Source organism: Dipodomys spectabilis, unplaced genomic scaffold, assembly GCF_019054845.1.
Source record: "Dipodomys spectabilis isolate Male_0828 unplaced genomic scaffold, ASM1905484v1 ptg000145l, whole genome shotgun sequence".
NCBI classification, from domain to species: Eukaryota; Metazoa; Chordata; class Mammalia; order Rodentia; family Heteromyidae; genus Dipodomys; species Dipodomys spectabilis.
Genome location: NW_024870822.1, coordinates 19582054 through 19607841, shown reverse-complemented (window position 1 = coordinate 19607841; position 25788 = coordinate 19582054). Strand labels below are relative to the sequence as shown.

Below are 25788 nucleotides of genomic sequence, written 5' to 3'. Positions count from 1 at the left end.
ACTTGAGCCACAGTGCCACTTCCGGCTTTTTTCTTTTTGCTTATGTGGTGCTGAGGAATCGAACCCAGGGCCTCAGGCATGCAAGGCAAGCGCTTTACTACTGAGCCACCTTCCCAGCCCTTTAATTTAAATTTTATTATAAAGGTGATATACAGACGGGTTACAGGTTATGTAAGTTAGGCAATGAGTACATTTCCTTTTGAACAGTGTCACTCCCTTGTTCATTTTCTCCCAGTTTTTCCCCTCCCAGTCCCCCTCCCCCTCCTTCTCCTCTCCCTCCTCCCCCTCCCCCCCTCCTCCTCCTTTTTTTTATTATTTTTTTATTTTTGTGAACACACTGTACAGAGGGGTTACAATTACATGGGCAGGTTAATGCGTACATTTCTTACCAAGCATTGCAGCCTCCTCCTTTGTTTACCCTTCACATCCCTTCCCAGCCTCCCCCCCCCAATCCTCCCCACTCCCCCCCCCCAACATTGTAACGCTCGTTTTCGACATGACAACTTGTACTTCTTATTGTGGTCCACCTGTATCCTTAAACGACTTGTTTTTCCCCATCTCCTCTACAAGTTATACTGACATCAAATATAGTGAAAGCATGGGTTATACTGTGGGGGAGGGACATACAAAGCTACAAAGAGATAATCTTATAAATGCGTTAGAAACAAATGCATGAAAGGAAAAAAACCATTAAAATACATATCTAAGGATTCATTTTCCTAACATCACATTATCTGACCTTTTCCGCTTGACTCGTACATATACTAGATATTGCAAATAAGGGAAACCATGGGTCCTATGTTTCTTTGGGCCTGGCTTACTTCACTTAATATAATTTTTTCCAAGTTTTTCCATTTCCTAACAAATGGGGCAATGTCATTCTTTCTGATGGAGGCATAGAATTCCATTGTGTATATATACCACATTTTCATGATCCATTCATCTACTAAGGGGCATCTGGGTTGGTTCCATATCTTAGCTATGGTAAATAATGCTGCAATAAACATAGTTGTGCTAGTAGCTTTAGTGTGGTCTTGTTTGTAAACATTTGGGTAAATACCCAAAAGTGGGATTGCTGGGTCATAGGGGAGCTCTATGTGAAGTCTTTTCAGGAACCTCCATACTGCCCCTCCGTACTGTCCCTCAGCTCTTCAACTCTACGCTAGCTAGCGCTCTACCATTTGAGCCGGCCATTTCTGGCTTTTTCTGTGTACGTGGTGCTGAGGAATGGAACCCAGGGCCTCATGCATGCAAGGCAAGCACTCTACTACTGAGCCACCTTCCCAGCCTCCTTTCTTCTTCTTTAATTATATTTTATATCAGAATATTTTAGTGTGGATTTTTTGGGGGGGCGTCGGTTGTGGGCCCTGAATTCTGGACCTGGTCGCTGTCCCTCAGCTCTTCAACTCAAGGCTAGTGTTCTACCACTTGAGCCACAGCACCACTTCTGGCTTTTTCTTCTTATGTGGTGCTGAGGAATCGAACCCAGGGCCTCATGGTTGCAAGGCAAGCACTCTTCCCTCCCAGCCCTAACATCAGAATATTATGACAGACTAGTACAGTGGATTTTATACTAAAAAAATAAAAATCTATATTTTTCTTGTACTGTAAATCTAGTTTTACCCATCTGTAACTAACTGTATATTATTATATTTTGTCTCATGAGTTTGTGACAGTAGTTTTTCTAGAATTTCTCATTGGGGGTCAGAATTTTTATTTTTTTATATGCTATGGTATAGGGTTCCTTTGATTGGATTTTAAAATCCACTACTGTTTTAAACTAGTTGGATTCTTAAATTTTTGAACTCTTAAATTAATGTCATAAGTTGATTTAATCTTATAATTAAATATTTTAGACTTTCACATAATTAATGGGTTATAATTCCTGAATAATTAAGCATTGCAAATTATTTTTAATAACTCAAAAAATTTTTAGGAAGTGTGTTCCATATATACCTTAGATTAATCACAATGTACTCTACAGTATTTAATTTTCCTTGATAATAAAGGGCTTTGACTACTAATACTCTAAATATTTAAATGTTATCTATATAAATACTTTGCTAGCACAATATTCTTGTTTTAATCTAGCATCATTCTCTACTTTCTGAATAACTGGGATGGTCAATGTGTATCATCGCATTTTGACCACTTAGGTTCATTTTCATAAAAATAAAGAAAATGCAGCCATATATTTAAAATACTAATTTGGCAGTAATTTGTTATAGTAGTTTTTTTCTAATTGCACTAACCCCCCCCCCCCCCCCCCCCCCCCCCCCCCCGCTAAATTGTAAAGTTTGTTTTCAACATGATGTCTTGTATATCTCATTGTTACAATGGGTCCACCTGTATCCCTATTTAAACAATTTGTTTTTTCCCTTCCCCTCCCCAAATTATACCAACATCAAATACAGTGGAAACGGGTTGTTCCGTGGAGGAGGAACATACAAAGCAACAAAAAAAAAAATCACATGGTACCTTATAAATACATTAGAAGCAATAGCAAGAAAGAAAAAAAACACTTGTGTCCCTATCTTGGGGTTCATTTCGCTTAGGTTCATCTTATCTGGTCATAGGTACATAGCTGTTGATCTTTTCTACTTGTCCCAGACATATACTAGTTATTGCAAATAAGGGAGACCATGGGACTTACGTTTCTTTGGGCCTGGCTTACTTCACAATATAATTTTTTCCAAGTCTTTCCATTTCTTAACAAATTGTTATAGTAGTTTTGACCCCACATCAAAATTGGCTTCTTTGAGATATAATCCATACATCCATAAAGTCTGCACCATATCACAGTCTTTAGAAGAAGGAAAAGTTAAACAATAGACATGTGGGAAACTTTTCTGTAATTGGGCATTTTGCAGTCAGTAACTGTATTTAGAGAGAATGTATCAGTTGGTAATAATTGTTATTGAATTATTGACTAAAGCCAAGTTATTATGTCTGGCCAGAATTAGAAGTAGACTAATAATTAAAATAGATACTGTTGAGCTAACACTGTATGCTAAGTGCTTTGAAGACATTACCTCATTTGAATCCTTTATGATAATAAGGTGAGATAGCCACCCTGTGGCTAATACCCACTCCAAAAAGTACAGTTCATAAATGAATTATGCTAGATCTTTTTGATTTACCATTATTACTACCAGCTTTTAGATTAGGGGAAATAAAATCAGAATGTACAAATAACTTGATCTTTACATTCTTATAATGTAAGTACCAGGTCTGGATCAGAGCAGCTCATCTCTCAGTCCAAATCCTGTGTTTTAAATCACTATGTAGTTTGTATTAAGCAAACATTTACAGATTTCCTATGCTGTGCCTGACATAATGCATCTCTTAGAAGGCCACAATTACCTCGGTAGTCTGCCTCTGAGATGAACACAGGTAGTAACTCAGAAGTCACTAGTCAGCAAGAAGAAGTTCTAGTTGTTTTTCTAACCCTATTCAAATTGTGTGGTGGCCTGTTAGACCTTTAGATCAATTTTCAGACTCTTCAGTGGCATGTGTTTTTCTAAAGGAAAAACATTCATAAATGTATGCTAAGTGTGAACCTGACAAAGTGCTGTAGAAGGTGAAGGCACTGAAACTCAGACCTCTCTGTACTCTGAAAGAAGATGCAAAGTTCCTAAGTACAAGGGGTGAGGAGGAGTGTGGGAGGGTGGAGGAGGGAAGGGATAATGGGAGAACAACAAGGGAAGGGGTAACAATGCTGGACAAGTAATGTACTCATTGCCTTACTTATGTAACTGTAACGCCACAATTCAGCATCTTCACAATAAAATAAAATTTTAAGAAAGAGAGGAAATAAAATATAGGGAGGTCCAGATGGTACAAAGCTAATATATTAGTATTTATTATATAAGAAGAAAGTAAAAATCCTGAAATTTGTAGCTATATAATAAATGGTAATATATAAAATATAAATAGCTATATAATGTTAATGAGGTTGCAAAGCAGGACAATAGTGAGAAATAGTGAAGAAATTGTATAATAGGTATTTCAGAATAATTATAAGATATACTTACATACAATATTAGACGTTTGCTGCAGAGTGTGGAAGAAAAGCAATATTGTCTAGAACCGATATGAGATAGTAAACATTTTAGTAGTTGTGTAGAAGAGATAGGTTGTAATTATTGGTTACTGTACCTGATTGCCACAAATGGCTGTTTAAACTTTAACTATAATTACATAAAATTAAAAATCTAGTTCCTTAGTCAGACTGACCACATTTTAAGTGCTTAGTAGCCACATATGACTAATGGATACCATATTAGAATATTTCCAACATCAATGCAAGTTCATTTGGACAGCACTCAATAGATACTCAATATAAAAGTATGCTGGTTTTACTGGTTCTCTTGCCTTTAAATCACATGAGCACATAGCATTCCTTCTCTTGTGAAATGCAGTCCTCACTAGACAAATGAACTTGGACTTCTTAACCTCTAGAGCTGTGAGGTATACATTTGTGTTCTTCATAAATTAAAGTGTGCTTTTTTTATGGTGTAAATTCAAAATTTGGTTGGGAGACTGCAGATGGGTCAAAGTCCTTGATTATTATCCGGTCAGGAAAAATTATGTAAGGATAATGACAGGAAGAAAAAAGAGGAACATTTTTAGAATTTTCAGAAAGCACCTAACATGTTGGGAATAATGAATTTTATACACTTTTTAATGTGTATATATCATTCTTATTGTTGAATAAAATCTTGGAACTAAGAAGGTAGATAGTAGAAAGCAAGTATCTGTGCTTTCCTCCCTTGTAAGGTAGGGTCTAAGCCTTTTATTTGGCCTGAATTTCCTGAGACTAGGTATAGTCCATGAACTGAAGCTTGGGGTGAGGGTGACTTTAAAGAAAAGAATAGAAAACAACCTGAAAAACAAGATTAGAAAAGGATATCTGATCAAGAACAAATAAACTATAGGTGAAGTTTAATGTTCCTAAAAAAAGTTTGTAGCTGGTTTCAGCATAGTTTTCTTTTTTGAGGATGGAGGTGAGAATTGTTTCTGTGAATTAATCATTTTAAAGAGGAAAGAGCTCTGTTACTTAATCAAGTTTTTTTTTAATGCTTAGAGATTATAAATTAAAGGTGACATCAGTTGCATATATTTTGGGACAAGGAGACTGATAAATCTTTAACTGAAAAGTGTAGAACTAAAATTTCTGCAAGAGAATGAAAACAGTTATCATAAGTGAAATCCAAGATTAATGAAAATCATACAAATGTACCTGTTGCTTATAAACATATTCAGATATTCTATTACAAATGAATTATGTTAGAAATTATGGACAATATTTATAGAACAATTGGGAACTGACTACAGTTTTCTTTAAGGTACTACAACGAATGAGAGGTTGTTGAATCCTGGAGGTAGGTACATGATGCTCTGATTTTCAGAAAGAAAAATGATGTGTCCATAAACAGTAAATGATTGGTTTGACTTTGATCTCAAGAAAGATTAAAGAGATGAGTTTTGGATGCCTTAAGAGAGGTAGTCAGGGCTGAGAAGGTGGCTCAGTGGTAGAGCGCTTGCCTTGCATGCCTGAGGCCCTGGGTTCGATTCCTCAGCACCACAAAAGCAAAAAGAAAAAAGCCAGAAGTGGCACTGTGGCTCAAGTGGTAGAGCGCTAGCCTTGAGCTGAAGAGCTGAGGGACAGCGCCCAGGCCCAGAGTTCAGGCCCCATGACTGGACCCTCCCCCCCCCCCCCAAAAAAAAGAGAGAGAGAGAGGCAGTGGTCACTAGGAATCTATATGGGTTTCATGGTAAATAGTTTAAATTGATTTACTCCTCAACTCTTCCATATACTAGCTGTGTAGCAGTGGGGTATTTGCTTTATTTCTCAGGTTCTTAGCTTACTCATTTTTAAAATGGAAAAACCCCTATTTTTTAGCAGTGTAATGAGTAGTATATTAATTTATACCTTAATGCATTTAGTACAGACCATGGTAAAATAAGCCAGTACCAGTGATAAGTAGCTGTAGAGATATACACAGACTACCTTAGGAGGATGGGTTTATTTTTTCACAGATGGTTCCAATGTTGAAGTGAGGTGGATGGTGGACAGACAAAAATATCAAAGCTCTCTTTCTTCCAAGCAGCTGCTTCTTTCTTCATCAAACCCTTTCTCTGTTGGTTGTTTAGTAGAACAATTTTTGTCCTATATGGCATTTGAAAAAAAAGTTTGTGACACTACCATCTCAACAGAAAAGCTGGCTGTAATGTTAACTACAGTGGAAAGTATAAATATGGGGATCATGGTGTAGGTGCTCAGGGCAAAGAGTGAAGCCTGGTCTCAGAAATAACCAGAGAAAAATGTAGTGGAGATATGACTCAAGTAGTAGAATGCCTGCCTACAGATGAAAAGTCTTGAGATAAACCCCATTACCTCAAAAAAGAACAACAACAAAGAGAACAAAACCATAAATCATTGCATTTGTTTAAAGTATTAATCATCCATGGGAATTTTATAAGTAGGAATTGTGTGTGAGTATGTATGCCTGTATGAGTGTGTGTGCGTGTGCACGCACACACATGCCTTTCCACTTCTTAACTGAGGGCTTAGGTGCTGTCTGAGCTTTTTTGCTCCGGGCTAGCACTTTACTACTTGAGCCACAGCTCCACTTTTGCTTTTTGGAAAGTTAATTGGAGATAAGAGTCTCATGGACTCTTTCCTACCCAGTTTGGCTTCAAACCACAATCCTTAGATTTTAGCCTATTGAGTAGCTAGGATTACAAGCATGAGCTACAGGAGCCTTGCTATTCACAGGCTTTTAAAAAAGTCATATGACCTAGGAGACATGAATGAGATTAAAAAGAATATTAGCCCAGAAAGCTGAATTTGGATGTGTGGCTCAAGTGGTAGAGCAGTAGTCTTTTTTGTTTTTAATTGTAAAATATATAGAAGGGCTACTGTTACCTAAGGCAGGTAGTGAGTCTGTTTCTTTTTGAACAGTGTCACCTCCTCCCTCATTATCTCCCAGTTTTTCCCCTCCCAACTTCTATTACTCCCCAAGTTGTATAGTTCATTTCCAACATAGTGTCTAGTGACTGTCACTGCTGAATTGGTTCACCCTTTGTCTCACCATTTCTGTGCTTCCTCCTCCCTACTCCATATATTAGATAGAATTATATATAAGATAAAGGGTACAGAAATCAAACACAGAGGAATGAACAAGGGGGAAAAAAAGAAATGAACTGCAAACAGTGCAATAAAAAACCTCTTGTTTCCATTTCTTGGAGTTCATTTTGAAAATCATCATTATATGATCATATGCACATAGCTATTGAGCCATTGTGATCCTCTCCTGAGACTATCCTTCTTTGTTCTCACTGTGTGAATGTTTAGAGAGACAGGATGGAAGAAAGACAACCTCTTCAACAAATGGTGCTGGCAGAATTGGCTATACACATGCAAAAAACTGAAATTAGATCCTTACATATCACTCTGCACCACAGTGAATTACAAATGGATCAAAGACCCCAATATAAGACCAGATACACTGAAAATATTACAGGAAGAGATAGGGGAAACACTAGGACTCCTTGGCCCTAGTTGAAACTTCCTAAGTAAAGATCCAAAAATACAACAAATCAAAGGAAGACTGGAGAAATGGGATTGTATCAAACTGAAGAATTTCCACATGGCAAAGGAAATAGCTAGCAAGATAAATTGAAAGCCCACAGAATGGGGAAAGATCTTTACTAGCTATGCATTAGACAGAGGCCTTGAGCACAAAGAAGCTCAGGGACAGCACTGAGGCCCTGAGTTAAAGCCCCACATCTGACATATATACCTACCTACATACATACATAAATTAACTAGCTTAGAGCTAAAAAAATTAACCTCCCCAAACATCCTCAAAAGAAACAACACCACAATTAATAAGGTAGCTGAAGACTTAGAGACTTCCCGAAGAAGAAATAAGAATGGCCAATATCTCTTTCCATAAAATAATTGCAAATCAACATTGAGATTTTTTGTCACCCTAGTTACAATAGCCATTATCCAGAAAACTAACAATAACAGATGTTGGTGGGGATGTGGCCAAAAGAGAATGCTACTATACTGTTGGTGGAAATGTAAGCTTGTTTAGCCACTCTGGAAAGCAGTATGAGGTTCCTCAAAAGACTAAACATAGAGCTTCCCTATGACTCAGCAGTCTCACTCCTGAACATTGACCAATGACTACAAACTAGCCTGCACTAAAGCCACTAGCACAACCATGTTCATTGCAGCATTGTTTACCATATCTAAGATATGGAATCAACCTAGATGCCCCTCAATGGATGGATAGATCAAGAAAATGTGGTATATAATCCTCAGTGGTATTCTGTGCTTCCATCAGAAAGAATGACATTGCCCCATTCGTAAGGAAATGGAAAGACTTGGAAAAAAGTATATTAAGTGAAGCAAGTCAGACCCAAAGAAACGTAGGTTCATTTAGAATGTGTCTATAAATCTACAAGTAAACCCAATGGATAGTAAAGAACAAATAATAACACTTGGACCTGATTAATTAAACAACACTCTTAACCAATCACAGTGAGTACTAGTCTTGAGAAAAAAAAAAAAAGCCTACAGACTGCTCAGGCCCTGTGCTCCAAAAAGCATAATACCATTACAGGTCATAAAAATTATCAATAAAGAAAAATGAGAAGTATCTCTCTTCTCTCTCTGTCTGTCTGTCTGTCTGTCTGTCTGTCTATCTATCATGTTTTAGGTGATTTCATGGGCTCTCTCTAGCTAGTGGGTCAGATATTTTCCTATACTGAAGGATAGTCAGCAGGCAGTGTTGCCTGTGGTTGACATCATGGTAGAGGAATGAAAGGGAAGATTTTCATTATAAATCTTTTATGTACTGTATAACTTTTTTAGAGAAACATTGAATGCATAATTTCTATAAAATAATCAGAATTTAGTGGTGGTGGTATATATATACACACACACACATGCGCGCGCGCGTGTGTGTGTGTGTGTTGTCAAAGGGCAGGGAGTAAGGGAAAATGACTTTTAAAAGAAACTTCCTTTAGAGTCTTTCTTGATTTTGATCTTTCACATTTTGAATAAAATGACTTTAAAAATAAATGGTTTTATATATATGGGTAAAACATTAAAGTCACAGATATTTCATAATACATTTGAATAGAAGTATGCTAAATCTTGTGCTCCAGAATTTGAAAACCCTTTTAAAATAATATCCTCTGGACACTGGATATAGAATGAAAATAAAAAATATATAATTGACTTAGTGGTTAAATATTTAATAATTTTATGACATGTACCCACATAGTGTCTTGTACATCTCATTGTTACAATGGGTCAACCTGTATCATTATTTAAACATTTTGTTATATCCCTTCCCCTCCCAAAATTATAAAAATGTATATACAAGATACAGGACACTGGAATCAGATACAGTGAAAACAGGTTATACTGTGGGAGAGAACATACAAAAGAAACAAGAGAATCACATAGTGCATTATAAATGCGCTAAAAACAATAGCAAGAAAGAAAAAAAACACTTGTGTCTCTGTCTTGGGGTTCATTTTGCCTAACATCATCTTATATGGTCATATGTACATAGCTTTTGACCTTTTTTGCTTGTCCTAGACATGTACTAGTTGTTGCAAATAAATGAAACCATGAGACCTATGTTTCTTTGGGCCTGGCTTACTTCACCTTTATGCTAATAAGTTTGAGAATCTGAAAGATATGGACGAGTTTCTAGCAAATATTGATATGCCCAAACTAAACCAAGATGATTTAAACCAACTTAGCAGACCCATATCAAGCATTGAAATAGAAACAGCAATAAGAGACCTCCCACCCAAGAAAAGCCCAGGACTGGATAGATTTACAGCTGAATTCTATAAGGCCTTCAAAGCAAAACTCACAACAATACTCCCCCAACTCTTCAATGATATTGAAAGCGCAAATTCACTACCGAATTGTTTCTATGAAGCTATCATAACCCTCATCCCCAAACCAGGCAGGGACTCATCAAAGAAAGAACTATAGACCTATTTCTTTGATGAATGTCGATACAAAACTTCTCAACAAAATTTTGGCCAGTCGACATCAACAGCTCATCAAAAATCATATAATTTAAAATTAAGTTTAAAAATATTGATGATTAACTTTACAATATAGTATCATAATTCCACATTGAGACTCCAAACTTGAAATTGGTTACTGAATGGGTAACCAATAAGTTCTGTGACTTATGAATTATTCTCATGGATATATATGTTTATGTTTTAGAGTGGCTACTGTTTTGATGCAGGTGGCTGAAGAGGCAGCATCCATAAATTAAAACATGAATTCCATTTTTTTAGAGTGACAAATTCATTTTTAATATGAAAGTAATCAAATATTATACAATCACCCGCACCCAAAGGATAAATAACAAAAACGAGGTTAGCCACAATTTGTACTAAATTGTTTTATACTAGGCTTTTGCTAACAAAGACACTTCAGCAAAAAACCAAAATACAATTTTGTTTTCTCAATGGAAAAGTGCATTGGCTTTTGAGTACTTTACAATGTGGGGCTCATTAATAATCTGAACTATCAATCTTAGATGGAAAGCCCAACAGTTTTGTAACAGTCATACCAGATGGTATTGAATGTCAACTTCGACCGAAGAATGTCTTCTTTTACAGAAGACTGCAAGATAAGATGACATTAGTCTTTCTCCCATTTTCCCAGCCAACAGCTGCCACTCAGTTACTTTACAATTGCCTGTATTAAATATTATGCTCAATAACCAAAGAACAATAATTACAAATTACATGCCATATAAACCATTGTTTTAAAAGATTTATGTTTCCCCATAAAATGCATTCAGCATTTATCCTAGCAGACACATTTACTTCACTTAGTTCATGAATTCTATTTTTATGTATTTTAAACTTTTTCTGAGAAACCAAAGGCTTTTCAGTACAGATGTAATTTCGAAGTCATAATATTCCTTGAGTATTCACACATAATAAGCATTAACTTGCTTTTGTAAAAACATTTTTTATTGTAAAGATACTGCACACAGGGGTTACAGTTACATGAGTAAGGTAATGAATACATTTACTATCGAGTATAGTAAATGTATTCTTTTGTTTTTCCCCTATAACTTGCTTTTTTAATACAATACTCTTTTCAGTTTTGTGAAATAGATGTAATGACTTAGTCTTTAAAAAGGTACTATTAAAAAAGATGCTAAAAGGTACTAATTATATTTTTATATTACTTTTTATGAAATAATTAAATTTTTTTATTGTGAGAATACTGTACAGAGGAGTTATAATTACATGGGCAAGATAACGAGTACATTTCTTATCAATCATTGTTGCCCCTCGTTGTTTCCCCTTCCCATCTGATTTAAATAGAATGTTGACACTTATTTGGAAATTCTTTTCAAAATAGGAAATATTTTTCCAGTGAAATCTCATCATCTAACTTTTTTTTGGAAAGCAAAAGCCAACTTTAGAAGTTTGTAGAGCTTGTTTAATGTCATTGTAGCTAGGATTATATCAGCTTGCAGGTGTTCAACTGAACTAAGTAAATCTGACCAATTATACCAAATACATAATAGGGGCATACTCTACATTTTTATGTCATCTTTAACTCAATGATATAAGATGGATATTTTCCCACTGATCCTTTATAGGCTAAGATTAAATAACAAATAGAAACCTTGAAATAATGTGTGTCACTGAAAATTAACAAGAGATAATATTAATATTTAGAGTCATCTAACTTTTAATTAAAAATCATCTATTATTATTTGGGGTAGTTTTGAAGACAGCTACTTTTATTAACTACATGATAGTTCAAGTAAAAAGGCAGTGATTTTTCTCTTAACTGTTTAAAATGTTTTCACAAAAATGATAGCACTACCCTGTGTATTCTACTTGTTAATACTTATGTAAATGAGAAATAATGGAAACCCCATAACTTCATATCATTCATGTGATATATTATTCATTATATAATATTGTTCATTAGCATTTTATATAAATTAGAATTATGAAGTGTTACACTTGCTATGTTTCTGCAAATTGATCTGAAGAAACACAAGTCTTTAGTTAAAAGTGATTATTGATTTGTATCAATGTTGTGATATACTTTATCCCTCTTGATCTGAACAAGTATATGTTGAGAAAATTAAGATTTTATTTCTGCCGGGCGCCGGTGGCTCACTCCTGTAATCCTAGCTACTCAGGAAGCTGAGATCTGAAGACTGTGGTTCAAAGCCAGCCCGGGCAGGAAAGTCCATGAGACTCTTATCTCCAATAAACCACTAGAAAACCGGAAGTGGCGCTGTGGCTCAAGCCGTAGAGCGTTAGCCTTGAGCTGAAGAGCACCGGGACAGTGCCTAAGCCCAGAGTTAAGGCCCACGACCGACCAAAAAAAAAAAAGATTTCATTTCTTTGATTTGATAGCTAATAATAAATCTGGAAAAAGGCAATTATCATTTTGTAAAAAAGAATGACATTGCCCCATTTGTTAGGAAATGGAAAGACTTGGAAAAAATTATATTAAGTGAAGTAAGCCAGACCCAAAGAAACATAGGTCCCATGGTTTCCCTTATTTGAAATAACTAGTATATGTCTGAGTCAAGCAGAAAAGGTCAGATAAGTTGATGTTAGGGGAATGAACCCTAAGATAAGTATTCAAATGTTTTTTCTTTCTTGCTATTGTGTCTAACATATTTATAAGATATTTCTTTGTTGCTTTGTTTGTCCCTCCCCCACGGTATAACCCCTGCTTTCACTGTATTTGATGTTGGTATAATTTGTGTAGGGGAAGGGCAAAAACTAATCGTTTAACTAGGAATACAGGTGGACCCATTGCAACCATGAGATGTACAAGTCGTTATGCCAAAAAACGAACTTTACAACTTTGGTGGTGGGAGGGAGGATCTAGTGGGGAGAGGTGGGGGAGTGTGGGAAGGGATGGGAAGGGGAAACAAAGAGCAGGCAACAATGCTTGATAAGAAATGAACTCGTTATCTTGCTCATGTAATTGTAACTCCTCTGTAAGGTATTTTCACAATAAAAAAAAAAATCACTAATTCTTTTTTTTTTCTTTCTACCAGCTTCCTTTCACCTGATAAAGCATTTCTTAAATATTGTTTATAAGCAGTATGTATCAGCCTTATTGTTTTGCTTTGGGTTTCCCTAAAAGTAAAGCTTAAGACTGAAACATGGTGTATGTAGGTAGTTTTATTTAGGGGGTGCTCATATCAAGTAGAGTATGAATTGGAGAAGTGAAAAGTAGAAAGGGATACTAGGAAAGCTATTTGCATTATTGCAGTGCTTGTTCTGGTATCACGGGCTAATTTGTTCTGAGATATCATGAAATGTATTCAGATTGCCTCCTAGACTTTCTGTCTGAAGGATAAGTGACTAGAACATTTATCTTTATCTCTTTTTTAAAAATAGGCAGATGGCTGTCCTTCCCTGGGAAGTTAACTTGTCCTTCATATCCAGGCTGCATTGTCAATCCAGGCGTGCACTGTACTGACCTCGAGAACCCTGAAACAGTAAGGGGAAGGATGGGCAGATGCATGTTTAAGTGGCAATCTGTTAAGTGATGTATACCTTCCCAAGAAGATATTTCTAGATATAATTAGAAATAAAGTTCTGGTAAAGATTAAAGGAGACTATAAAGTGCTTAACATATTGCAGGTACACATAGCATATAGTCAAGTTCATCATGACCATCATATTATTTTATTAGTAACAATAGTAAATTAGATTAGTTTTCGCGTATTAGTGTTTCTCCTTTTCCTACCCTTAAGCCTCACATACACCTGCTCAGTGTTTCTAATTTTATTCCTTTTTTGCACTTCAGACTCTTAAGAAGTGCAGGTTTTGGTTAATTGAACTTTGATTATCCTGTTATATTTTTGATTCACATTCAATGATTAAATGGTTGATGGTGTTCAGAAGTTCAATTGCTGTCTTCACTGGGCCTAAAATGGAAGTCATAGAAATAGAAAAAAAAAATTGGGAGAACTGAAAATCAGTTTGACTAATATAGATTTGTCCCTGAAGTTCAAGTGAAATGTTATTAAGAGATAGAATAGTACTACAGGCTAATAGAAATAGAATACTGTACAGACTGTTGCAATATTAATTCAGAATGTGTGCCACAGTAAGTAGCCTTTTGTAATTCATATAAATGTAACCATTGTGTAAGTTTGATTTGAGGGCACATATATGTTTTTCTTTTTGGCTACATAGGGAACAATGAAATAAAACCTCATTGACGTAGTTGAGCCTGATAACATCTCCTGGCTGTACTGCTGATGACTCAACTGTGGTTTTGGTGGTTTTGTAGAGCTCCATAAAGCATGTTAGACTTATAAACATATTCAAACAGAAACTTTTATGAGGATTTAACTTTTTTAGCCACAAAGAAAAAAGTTTAAATAAATGTACAGGTTTGGGTACAACTATCAAATCAACTAAAATTTAAAATGGTATATACCTCATAATTTACTTAGAGGAAATTAGTTTGAAACATTGAATGACAGTAGGGGAAAAGATACAGAAATTTCTGATAATATATTGTAACTAAGCTAAAAAGGAAATAATAACAATGGACACTCATAAAAATAGGAAGTTAAGTTTTTTATTTCTACATTAAATGATATTTTAGAGTAAAATGGAATCATGTTTTGAAAACATAAAATCACTGTAACTTTTTAAATTTTTTACTATGATTTAAAAGTTAATTTTATTTACTTTTTTGTTTTTTGTCCTCAGTTCTGGGGCTTGAACTCAGGACTAGGCTGCTATCCCTGAGCTTTTTGTCTCAAGACTAGCACTCTGCCACTTGAGCCACAGTTCCACTTGTAGCTTTTTGCTGCTTAATTGGAGCAAAGGGTCTCACAGAGTTTCCTGACTCATGACTGTAAACTGTGATCCTCAGATCTCAGTCTTCTGAGTAGCTAGGATTACAGGCATGAGCCACTGGCATTTGGCAATTTTATTTATTCATGTTTTATAGAATCTGCTATGTTATTGAGGTTGAAGTTTAGATGCCTAAAATTTTGCTGACATGGAATCAGTGTCTATTACTGTCTACTTTGAAGTAAGATTTTAAATGAGTTACATATTATTTAAGAGGAATGAATATTTTGATATTAAAAGAATTTTTGATACACATGTACTACCTACTATGTGCTCAGTATGCATAACTCTCAATTTGTGGGTGATGGTAGTGACCTATTTTAAGTAAATGTATAAAACAATTCATTACAAATATTAAAAACAAAACTATTTTTATATTAGTATCTGTTGATTATACTATTAATGGTGTCTATATTCAGCTCAATAATGAGTAAACAGGTGGTATGTCTTAGGGTACCTTCTATATGCAGTCGTATTCTCTTCCTTCTTTTCAAATTTGTAAAATCCAGCCAAAATGATAATTTATGAGGAAAGGCTACAAGTGTTTATTAGCTGGTAGTTTTGTTTATTAAAATTAAATGTGGATTCTGAAATTAAAAAGATTCTTTTGCTGAAGATTGCTTCAGGGTATGTTAATTGTTGATAGTCTTAGCAACTTTTCATTTAGTAGAAAAATAGAAATTCTTTGTACTTAATTAAGATATGTATTGTTTGTTTTATTAATTTAGCATATTGTATTAATTTCCATTGCATTGAAAATATTTACACTTTGCAGACAAAAGTTGAGTGCATTTACATTTATACTATTTTTTTCAGTAAGACTGACCCAACACATCTGTTTGAAGCATCTGCTTTCTGTGCAAGCAGTGTGTAGCCTTAGATTAGTGTAGTTATCATTACTTAACAAAGTTCCTTTTAGTTCTACACGTAAGTGACATGTAGAAGTATGGCACTTAATTGTGACAACACATTAAAAGTTGTTGCTGGATCATGTAGTAGTTCCATTTAATACCTGTATTAGTTTATCTTCCCACCAATAATTTCCCTTTCTCTGAATCTTAATGATTGGTTTTTTTTTTTTTTTTTTTAATAATAGCATTCTGAATAAGGTAAGATAGTAGCTCATTGTGATTCTATTCTCATTGAAACTTTTTTTTTTGGTCAGTGGTAGGACTTGAACTCAGGGCCTGAATGCTATCCCTAAGCTTTTTAGCTGAAGGTACCTTATCTCTTGGAACCACAGCACTACTTCCGGTTTTCTGGTGGTTAATTGGAGATAAGATTCGCATGGACTTTCCTGCTGGGATGGCTTTGAACTGTGATCCTCAGATCTCAGCCTCTTGAGTAGCTAGGATTACAGGCGTGAGCCACCAGTGTCTGGCTCTCATTTTAGTTTCCATTTGAATTTTCCTAATAATTAGTGATATTTAGCTTTTGGGGTTTTTTCATATTTTTGTTAGGTTTTACACATTTTTTTCTAAAAGAAACATCTGTTCAGATATTTTCTCATTGGACTTTTCTTTTTGCCATTGACTTTTGGTGAATTCTTTGTCTGTTGTAAATATTAACTCTGTGCCACAGGGGCAAGCCAGCATAATTTTTTTCTCTCATTTCTCAGTTTGTCTCTTCACTCTATTCACCATATCCTTTGCTGTTTGGAACTTTTGTCTATTTTTCCTTCCATTGTCTGTGCTTTGGCAATTTATTTTTTCAAAAAACCATTGTTTAAGCCATTTTGCTGTAGTGTTTCTCCTGTTTCCTTCTAGCATTTTTAAAAAAATTTTTAGCTCTTTTATATATATATATTGAGGGTTTTTGTGTGTCATGAAAGATAGCAGTCTATTTTTAACTCCCCTATGGATATCCATTTTTTTCAGTACCATTTATTGAAATAAAAAAATCCTACCCATTCTCTTTTATGTTTTTCACACTTCGTTGGAGATTAGTTGGCTGTGGATTACATTTCTGGTTACATTTCTGGGTTTACTATTTTATCTATTAGTTTGTGTGTTGTTTTTCATGCTTTTAACATGTTGTTATATTATAGCAATAGTTTTGAAGTCTGATACCAACAGATTTGTATGTGTGTGAATAGAGTTTTTAGTTTGTGTGTGTATGTGTGTATATATACATATGGTATCATGGTGTTTCCTGCTTGTTGTTTTCCTTAAGACATCTTTAAAGTTAGGTGTAGTGTCGTGAGAATAAGTGAGACCTGTTTGAAAACTATCAAAAGTAAAAGGGGCTTAAGTCGTAGGGTGCTCGACTAACAAGGACAATACTCTAAGTTCAAACCCTAATACAAAAGAAAAAAATAGATATCATTCACTCTTCAGGGCTATTTTAGCACCAAACAAATTTTAGGATTTTTTTTCTCTTTCTAAAGAATGTCATTGGTGATTTGGAGGAGACTGCATTGCATCTATAAATTACTTTGGGGTAATTATAAGCATTTGAACAATATTAATTCTTTCAATCTGTGAACATAGGATACATTTTCATTTTTTTGTATCTCCAATTTCTTTTAACAATGTTTTATAATTTCTATTCTAGAAATTAGCCACCTAAATTTATTGCTACATACTTGAATTATTGTAGCTATTATGAATGTTATTACTTTCTTGATTTCTCATCAGTTTCATTATTGGTGATAAAATGTTACTGATTTTTATGTTTTTACAAATTTACTGAATTTATTTATTGGTACCAACAATTTTTTAATTTATATATATGTAGATTCCATATATGCATATATGTTTAAATATTTAATCGCTTTTTGCTAATAGGGATAAACTTGACTTCCTACTTTCCTATTTGGCGCATCTTCACTGCTTTTCCTTGCTTTATTGCTCTGGTTAAGTCATATAATACTATATTGTGTCAGAGTAGTGAAAGTAGTGGATGGGACTACTAAGCAGCTGCTTCCTCCTCAGATGTGTGTAGGGGCTCCGAGCAAGTTCACAGGACTGGTTGACCTGTTTGGGTGGCTGCCCATTGGGCTTTTCCAGATCCTAGATGGGTGAGGTCTCAAGATGGTATTTTTACTCAGGATAATGCAACTGTTTGCAAAGATTCTTCAACAGCTCCTCAAACTGAATTTAGGCTTCCCTAACAGCAAATACTTCAAACGACTATGGCATTATTAGTTTTTTTGGGGCTTTGCTTTTCCCACAGTGTGAAGATATTTATAGTTTAGCCTGATCTTAGCTGGAGCAGGGCTAGTAGTAGATGCTGTGCACTTTATTACCTTCTGTATAAAATCATCTTGAGTCTGTGCTCTGCACAGTTTTTACAGTACCCATCTACAATACCCATATACAATACAATACACATATATTCAAACAATTTAGGGGAAGAGGAGTTTGTTTTACTTTCTTAACTCTATTTATTTTTGTAAAGGAAATTTCAGCAAATAGCTTTTGGCAGCCATCTCGGCGATATGTGATATAACTTGTACTCTTAATTTCTGTATTTGTTATTTTATGAGTCACACTTTGAATAACACTGCTCTAAGATATATGCCTAACTTTGGAGTTCCTGGGTCATTCATCTTCTGCTAATTATACAGAAAATTTTGTTTTCTTGAAGTTTCTACATATTCTAGTTATTCAGATTACACAGAAGGCAGTCTGCCAACTATGACTTTCACTGTATCATTTTTTAGGTTGTAATATGAAGAGTATTTCAGCCTAAGACTTAACAGCTTTTTGAGACTATAATTTATATCCTAGAGACAACAAAAGAAAATAAGAGTTTTTTTGTTTGTTTTTGTTGGTCGTGGGGCCTGAACTCTGGGCCTGAGCACTGTCCCTCAGCATTTCAGCTCAAGGCTTGCACTCTACCACTTTAGCCACAGTGCCACTACCGGCTTTTTCTGTTTATGTGGTGCTGAGGAATCGAACTCAGGGCCTCATGCAAGCAAGGCAAGCACTCTACCACTGAGCCACCTTCCCAGCCCTAAAAGAAAAGAGTAAGTTCCTGCTGAAGTGTTGATTCCAAGCTAATCTAGCAGGAGGACAGTTTATTAAGTGAAATTGTCTGTAGTAGAAAATACTACAAAAGAAAGGAACTAAAAAGAGGTAGCAGAAAGAAAATGCATTACACTTTGTAAGGTTTTATAGACCTCTAAGAGTACAATTAAAATGGAGTGTACACTACTTCTGTTGGCAGCAGTTTCAGAGTAGGCAGCTTGGATTTGTCTAAATGCATTAGGAAACCACCAGTGTGTGGCATCTCTATGTATGTTAAATCTGTTTATTATGGCCTTTGGAAGACTAAAATTATTTTAAGATTTTTGGTCCTAAGAACAACATTTCACGTGCTTGGGATTGACTCCTACCCCCTCAATTAAGATTACTAGATGTGAATACAAATATGCATCTTGGCTGTAAGAATGCTAAAAGTTTGAAGGGTCATGTTTTTAAAATCATTTATGGGTCAATGAAGTTGGGAGGAAAGAAGGCAGCTGAGTGTTAAACTATCCTAAGTATGCTTTTCTTAGCAAAATTTTTATTCAGGCTAACAAATCAGGAAAATGAGTAGGTCATTTATCTCTGGTTACTAGAATCTTGTTGAACAAATACAGTGTGGATCATACTTGTTATACTGTGATGATTATACAGTTACGCAAATTTATAGATTCAGAATATAAGTGAATTGATGCTAGTTAGGTAACTTGCAGTACTATATCATGTGCTTCAGTTTTATTTTTTCTGTTCTGGACTTTCATTGGTGAATTTGAAAAAATAACAAATTTACAAAATGTGATAAGAGGTATGGAGATTAACATCCCCAATCTCCAAAGAAACTTTGATAGGTTAAAAAGCAAACAAGTTGATCTAAAAAGCCAGTTGTACATGAACATCATGGAAAAATCTGAACTATTACAATGTCAAAGGATAACAGAGTCAAGAATTTTTGGTTAATATATTAAAAAAATAATACTGGCATTTTCACTCAGGCCTTTGCAATTCCTAGGTGGGCACTGTACTGCTTGAATCATGCCTCCAGTTCTTTTTGGCCTAATTAGTTTTGGGGATAGGATCTGTCTCCTTTTGCTTGGATCATGATCCTTGTATTTTACATTTCTCGCTGTAGTAGGGATGCCAGGCACCTGAAATTGTCCTAATCTCAATCTCATGCATGTTTGGAATGACAGGCATCACACATTTACCTTTAGGTTGAGATGGAGCCTTGAAAACTTTTCTTACTCTGTTTTCCTCGAACCATAATTCTCCTGATTTTCTTCTTCCAAGTACTTAGGATTACAGGCATGAGCAATAAGGGCCTCACTGGTTGTTAATCTTTTCTTTGGGGGGAGGCACTGTTAAGATCTTAAAGTACATTAATTAGAGTCTCTACAATGTAGCATGCATGCTGGTTAATTCACAACCTAGAATAATTATACTAGGTACCCTTAGGGACATATAAAATACTGTGTAAATATAATGTAGTGAGTCTGCTAAAATATATGAATATTTATTGGTAAGTATACCATATCCATTTAAATATAATGTAGTGAGTCTACTAAAATAAATGATATATTTATAGGTAAGTATACCATATCCATTTTTGGCACTGACTCATGAATTTCCTAAGTGGGTGTAGTATGTATGGATTTTCTTTAAGAAGAAATAAGTTTCCTTGAGCTGGAAAGAAAAAGATTGCTTTGTACAGAGTGTTGACAAGGAGATGGTAATGATAACAATTGATAAATTTTTGAAATGATTAAGGTGAGTTTATTAACTAAAATAGGATTCAGAAAGTGAGCCTATTGACAAAATCTTGACAGTAGCTTTTTTTTTTGCATGACCCTTGAGCTAAGGTGTTTTTGTTTGATTTTTATTTTATTTTTTTACATTTTAAAAGGTTGTAAAAGGAAAAAAAGAGACAAACAGTATGTTATAGATACTTTATGTGGCTTTTAACACCTAAAATACTTTGTCCCTTTACAGAAATAGTTTTGTCAACTTGTGATATTAGAAAAGTGACTGAATAGACAATACTTTTTTGCAACCAGAAGATTTAAGACCAAGGACAAGAAACAACAAATAATGCAGAATGTAGGAATGTATATACTGGATCAAGATAGTAGAAAATCTAATCATGAATTCAATATAATTGAAAGAAATATAGGATTCATGATCATGGTAATGAAAGCTTGCCAAAGTTAATTTTACTTCTTAGAGCATAGCAACTACTATATTGGATAAGGAAGTAACCAGAAAGCTTGCTAGGAGGGGGAAAAAAACCAACTTGTCTAAGGCTAAGAAGTTACCATTGATATCCTATAAACTGAACAGGCAGGCAAATACTTACAAATTATCTGCCTATTCAAAGGGGTATCTCTGTATTTTTGTTTTTCTGATTTAAAAAAAAAATAAATCTATTTCTTTATGTGTGATCTAACCCAAGGACAACAAGCTTTTTTAAGTACCTTTCACAGAAGTGCTTTATTGGTGAGGAAATAGCTCCACCCATTGACACTGGTTTTAAGTTGATGAATGATGAGCCTTTGAAGAGCACAGGGACAGGGAAGAAGCATGTCTGGTAATATTTAGTTTTTCTTAGACTTTTAGTAACTAGTTGTGATTTTGGGTTTATGTTTTCCTTTTTGTATTAATTAATATTAAAGATTATTGTAGCTTATTTTAGTGACTTTATTCTGAATATTATATATCCTTTTTATCTTTTTGATTTCTCAAAAGGACAATATGTCTGAAATAATGAAATATTCTGTCAAGAGATTATTTTTATTTTAACCTTCCCAATTCCCTTCCCATATTTAAGCTATTTTAGGCATCTATAATTAAAGAGGCTATGATTTGTCTTAACATATGCTTATTTATTTATGATTTATAACCAAGTGATTTTTTTTTTTCAGATGATCCTATGGGATTGGGACTTAAAGCAGTGGCATAAACCTCATTACCAGGTAAATATAAATGAAATAGCAGTGTTATTAATTAATATCTGTAATGAAACTTTTGATCTCAAATTAAAGTTAAATTCGCAAGATTTCCTTGTCAGAAAATTTTCTTTAGCTAAACTAAGTTTACAAGAACCTTTAACTGAGCTATATTAAAAAAAAAGAACATTTGTAAGTGTTAAGAGAAATAAACTTACAAATTTATTTTTGAAGTGTTGCTAATTACAACCTGGGCTCAGAACAAACTGAAAGTTTTTTGTTTTTTGTTTTTCAAACTGAAAGTTTTATATTAAAGATGAGACTACTTTTCAGTGAATTTTCACAAGTTAAAATCTTAAGTATCTACTATGTATAGGAAGAAAGAGAACTTTACTAGTGACCTCACATGCTTTAATTCAGTTATAGCCTATATTCACAGACATAACCTCTATCCTGATTTAAAGTGATTATTTTTGCTTATTTAGTACACATATCAAATAACATAGTACATATTTTAAGATGATTTGTTTGACCACTTAGGAAATACATATCAATATCATATTAAATGAATTAGAAGTATCAAAAAACAATCACTGGCAAATGTTTTCTATTCAATAAGTATGATGTTCTTAATTGGATTAAATGTTTTGCTTTATAGATATATTCCCAGTATAAATGTGTTTTTGTATTCTTTTCTACAAAATTGCATAATGTTTCTATATGCTGTTTTGAAATGATGTTTTTCACAATAATGGATAACATTTGTAAATATACATTCACTAATATTGTATAAATGTTATTGAATTATTTCTCTAGTTGTCTTCACACGAAGTTTTGAAAAATGAATATCCCTGTTAATGACTGACTTTCAATTTTTTGCTTTTTAGTGGTATTGGAGTTAGAAATAGAAGACTCAACACTTTCTAGTCAGGTGCTCTTACCACTGAGCCATTCTTTACTCTTGTTTTTATTTTTTTTAAATAGCTTAAACCATCTTCCTAGTATCAGCATCCCAGTTAGCTAGTATTACAGGCATGAGCCATCAGTGCTCAGCTTACTTTACATATTTTAATGACTTATTTTAAAATTTTCTATGCAATAGGTAAAATAACCCATAAGAATAAAATATTGTTGGGCTTTGATCAGCAAAATAATATAACCATTGCAGTCCAATAAAATTAAGGAGAAAGCCATAACTGACTAAAAGGATGTGGTTCTTTGAGCTTATTTCATAGTGGGCTTCATTACCATTCATATTCACAAAGATTTTCAGATTCCTATTTCCTGTTAGAGTATCTAAGCTATTGGCAAAATCTAAAAGTAAATAATCTATTATGGCTCCAACTGTGGACTTGTCAGTCACACTGGTGAATTATTGTAGGCATCTCTATCCTTTTTAGTTTTTTTTTCTCTTTCTTTTTCTACTTTGGACTTAAAAAATGAAGTGTAACAATTGTCTGTAAAAGTATATAAATGTACAGTTCAATGAATTTTCTCAGACTGAATCAGGGACTGGGAAGGTGGCTCAGTGGTAGAATGCTTGCCTTGCATGCATGAGGCCCTGGGTTCGATTCCTCAGCACCACATAAGCAGAAAAAACCAGAAGTAGAGCTGTGGCTCAATGGTAGAGCGCTAGCCTTGAGCTGAAGAGCTGAGGGACAGTGCCTAGACTGAGTTCAGGTACCAAGACCGACCAAAAAAAAAATCAGCACCTGTAAAACCTTCTTATGCTCTCCTTCAGGTCATTATCAACTTCCCTTCTTTATTTTAAGGGTTATAATCAATCTTGTTTACATATATGTAGATGTAGATATATGATTATATACTAAATCTTAAATAGTTGTACAAAAGAGTTGTTATTCAACAGAGCAGTTTATGAATATAATGCATCTTGAATGATGTCACCACCTTAACGATTTTCCTCCATCCCTTCCAATTCTCCTCATCTCAATTTTCTTAATTTTGTAGAACATGCATTGAATTTATCTTTAACTTTGAAGTTTCAATTTAGTTATGCTGTATTTGGACTTTATATAAATAGAAGGAATTTAATGTATTTTCTCTTTAAAAAAATTTTTTTTATTGTGAAAATATCATACAGAGGGGTTACAATTACATGGGCAAGATAATGAGTTAGTGTATTTTCTCTTGTGCTTCTTTTAAAAAACTGTTGATGAGAGCCAGGCTCTGGTGCCTCAAGCCTGTAATCCTAGATGCTGAGGAGGCTGAGATCCAAGGATCATGGTTTGAAGCCAGCCTAGACAGGAAACTCTGCAAGAATCTTATCTCCAATTAACTAACAAAAAGCTGGAAGTAGAGCTGTGGTTCTCAATGGTAGAGTGCTAGCCTTGGGCAAAAAAAGAGCTCAGGGACAGAATGTAGGCCCTGAATTCAAGCCCCAGAACTGTCACCAAAAACAAAACAAAACAAAACCCTGTGAGATTAATATTACATAGCACTAATCTATTCAATCTTCATTCTATTTAATATTTCATTGAATGAGAATACCACCATGTATTTAACCATTGCACAGGTAGATAAATATTTGTTTGATTTCTGGTAATACTGCTGGGATGACTTTTTGTTAGGTATATATCTTGGTATGGATTGTTACCATATACATGCATACATTCACTTTTGATAGTCAATGCCAGATAATTTCCAGAGTTTGTATTCATCTTTATCCAATATTTAGCTGCTCTACATCTTCACCAATACTTGGTAGTATCTCTTTTAAATAATTCTGGTAGCTGTTAGTTATCTTATAGCTTGAAAATTTGCATTTTGCTGGTGACTCATAGGTTTAAGGTTTTTTTCATATGTGAGTTGGCTAACCAGATATCCCTGGTCAAGTCTTTTTGTCCCTCTTTATTTTTTATTTTTGTAATAACTAGGAGTTGTATATGTATTCTGGACATTTATGTATGTTTAGGTATTCATATATATGTGACACATATATATATGTATATTATGCATGTATATAATCTCTAGTGAGAACTTTTACCTCAGCCTGTTAATTAATGTGGGTTTTCTTTTGATGAAAATATTGCATAGCCAATTCATCAATCATCTCCTTTTTATTAGTTTGTTTTTAAAATTTATATCTTTGGGGCTGGGAGGGTAGCTCAGTGGTAGAGTGCTTGCCTCGCATGCATGAGGCCCTGGGTTCGATTCTTCAGCGCCACATAAACAGAAAAAGCCAGAAGTGGAGCTATGGCTCAAGTGGTAGAGCGCTTGCCTTGAGCTGAAGAGCTAAGGGACAGTGCTCAGGCCCAGAGTTCAGGCCCACAACCAAACAAAAAACAAAAACAAAAATTATAACCTCCACTTCTTTTTGGTGGTACCAATGTTTGATCTCAGAGCCTTGCCCGCGTGAGCCAGGCACTCTTACCACTTGAGCTATATTTTGAGTAAGACTTGTTTTTTGCCCTGGCTGGCCTGGATTGTAGTCTTCCTATTTATACTTCCTTCATAGCTGGGATGGCTGGCATGTTCCTCTATGTCCAGCTTCTCATTAGGTGAGATAAGTTCTTGGAAACTTTGGTTTGGGATGGCTTTGAATTATTATACTCCCAATCTCAGCCTTGTGAGCCACCACTCCTAGGTTTGTGTTTTTTAAGAGCAGTGGTCTCTTGTTATTTTTCCTCTATCAGCCTTCAGGTAGCTGGAACAATAGGTATATATCACCATGCCTTGGCTCTTTTTGTATTTTATTTAAATTCTCTGCCCCCAAGAAGATTTTCTTGTATGTTACATTATAGATATTTTGTTGTTTTACTTTCCATCCCTGCTGACCTTTTAAACTCTCATATCTTCTTAGTAGACTTGAGCTTCCAATTGGTTGTCCCAGCCCTTGGAGACTATGGGGAGCTTCACTGTTTCCCAGACTCTGAAATTGTTCCATTCTCTTTGCCCTGTGTAACAAACTTGGCTACAAGTGATGAACTAAA

At 34.6% G+C, this 25788-nt stretch overlaps 1 protein-coding gene across 2 annotated transcripts in view; it reads left to right on the top strand.

The window, feature by feature from the left end:
* Positions 1-25788, top strand: part of Pde3b (phosphodiesterase 3B) — a 117983-nt gene that overhangs the window by 55835 nt on the left and 36360 nt on the right. For both annotated transcript variants that reach the window (XM_042691393.1, XM_042691392.1), the window contains exon 2: positions 21815-21865. In XM_042691393.1, the coding sequence (XP_042547327.1) occupies positions 21815-21865 (51 nt within the window). The remainder of the gene's footprint in view (positions 1-21814; positions 21866-25788) is intronic.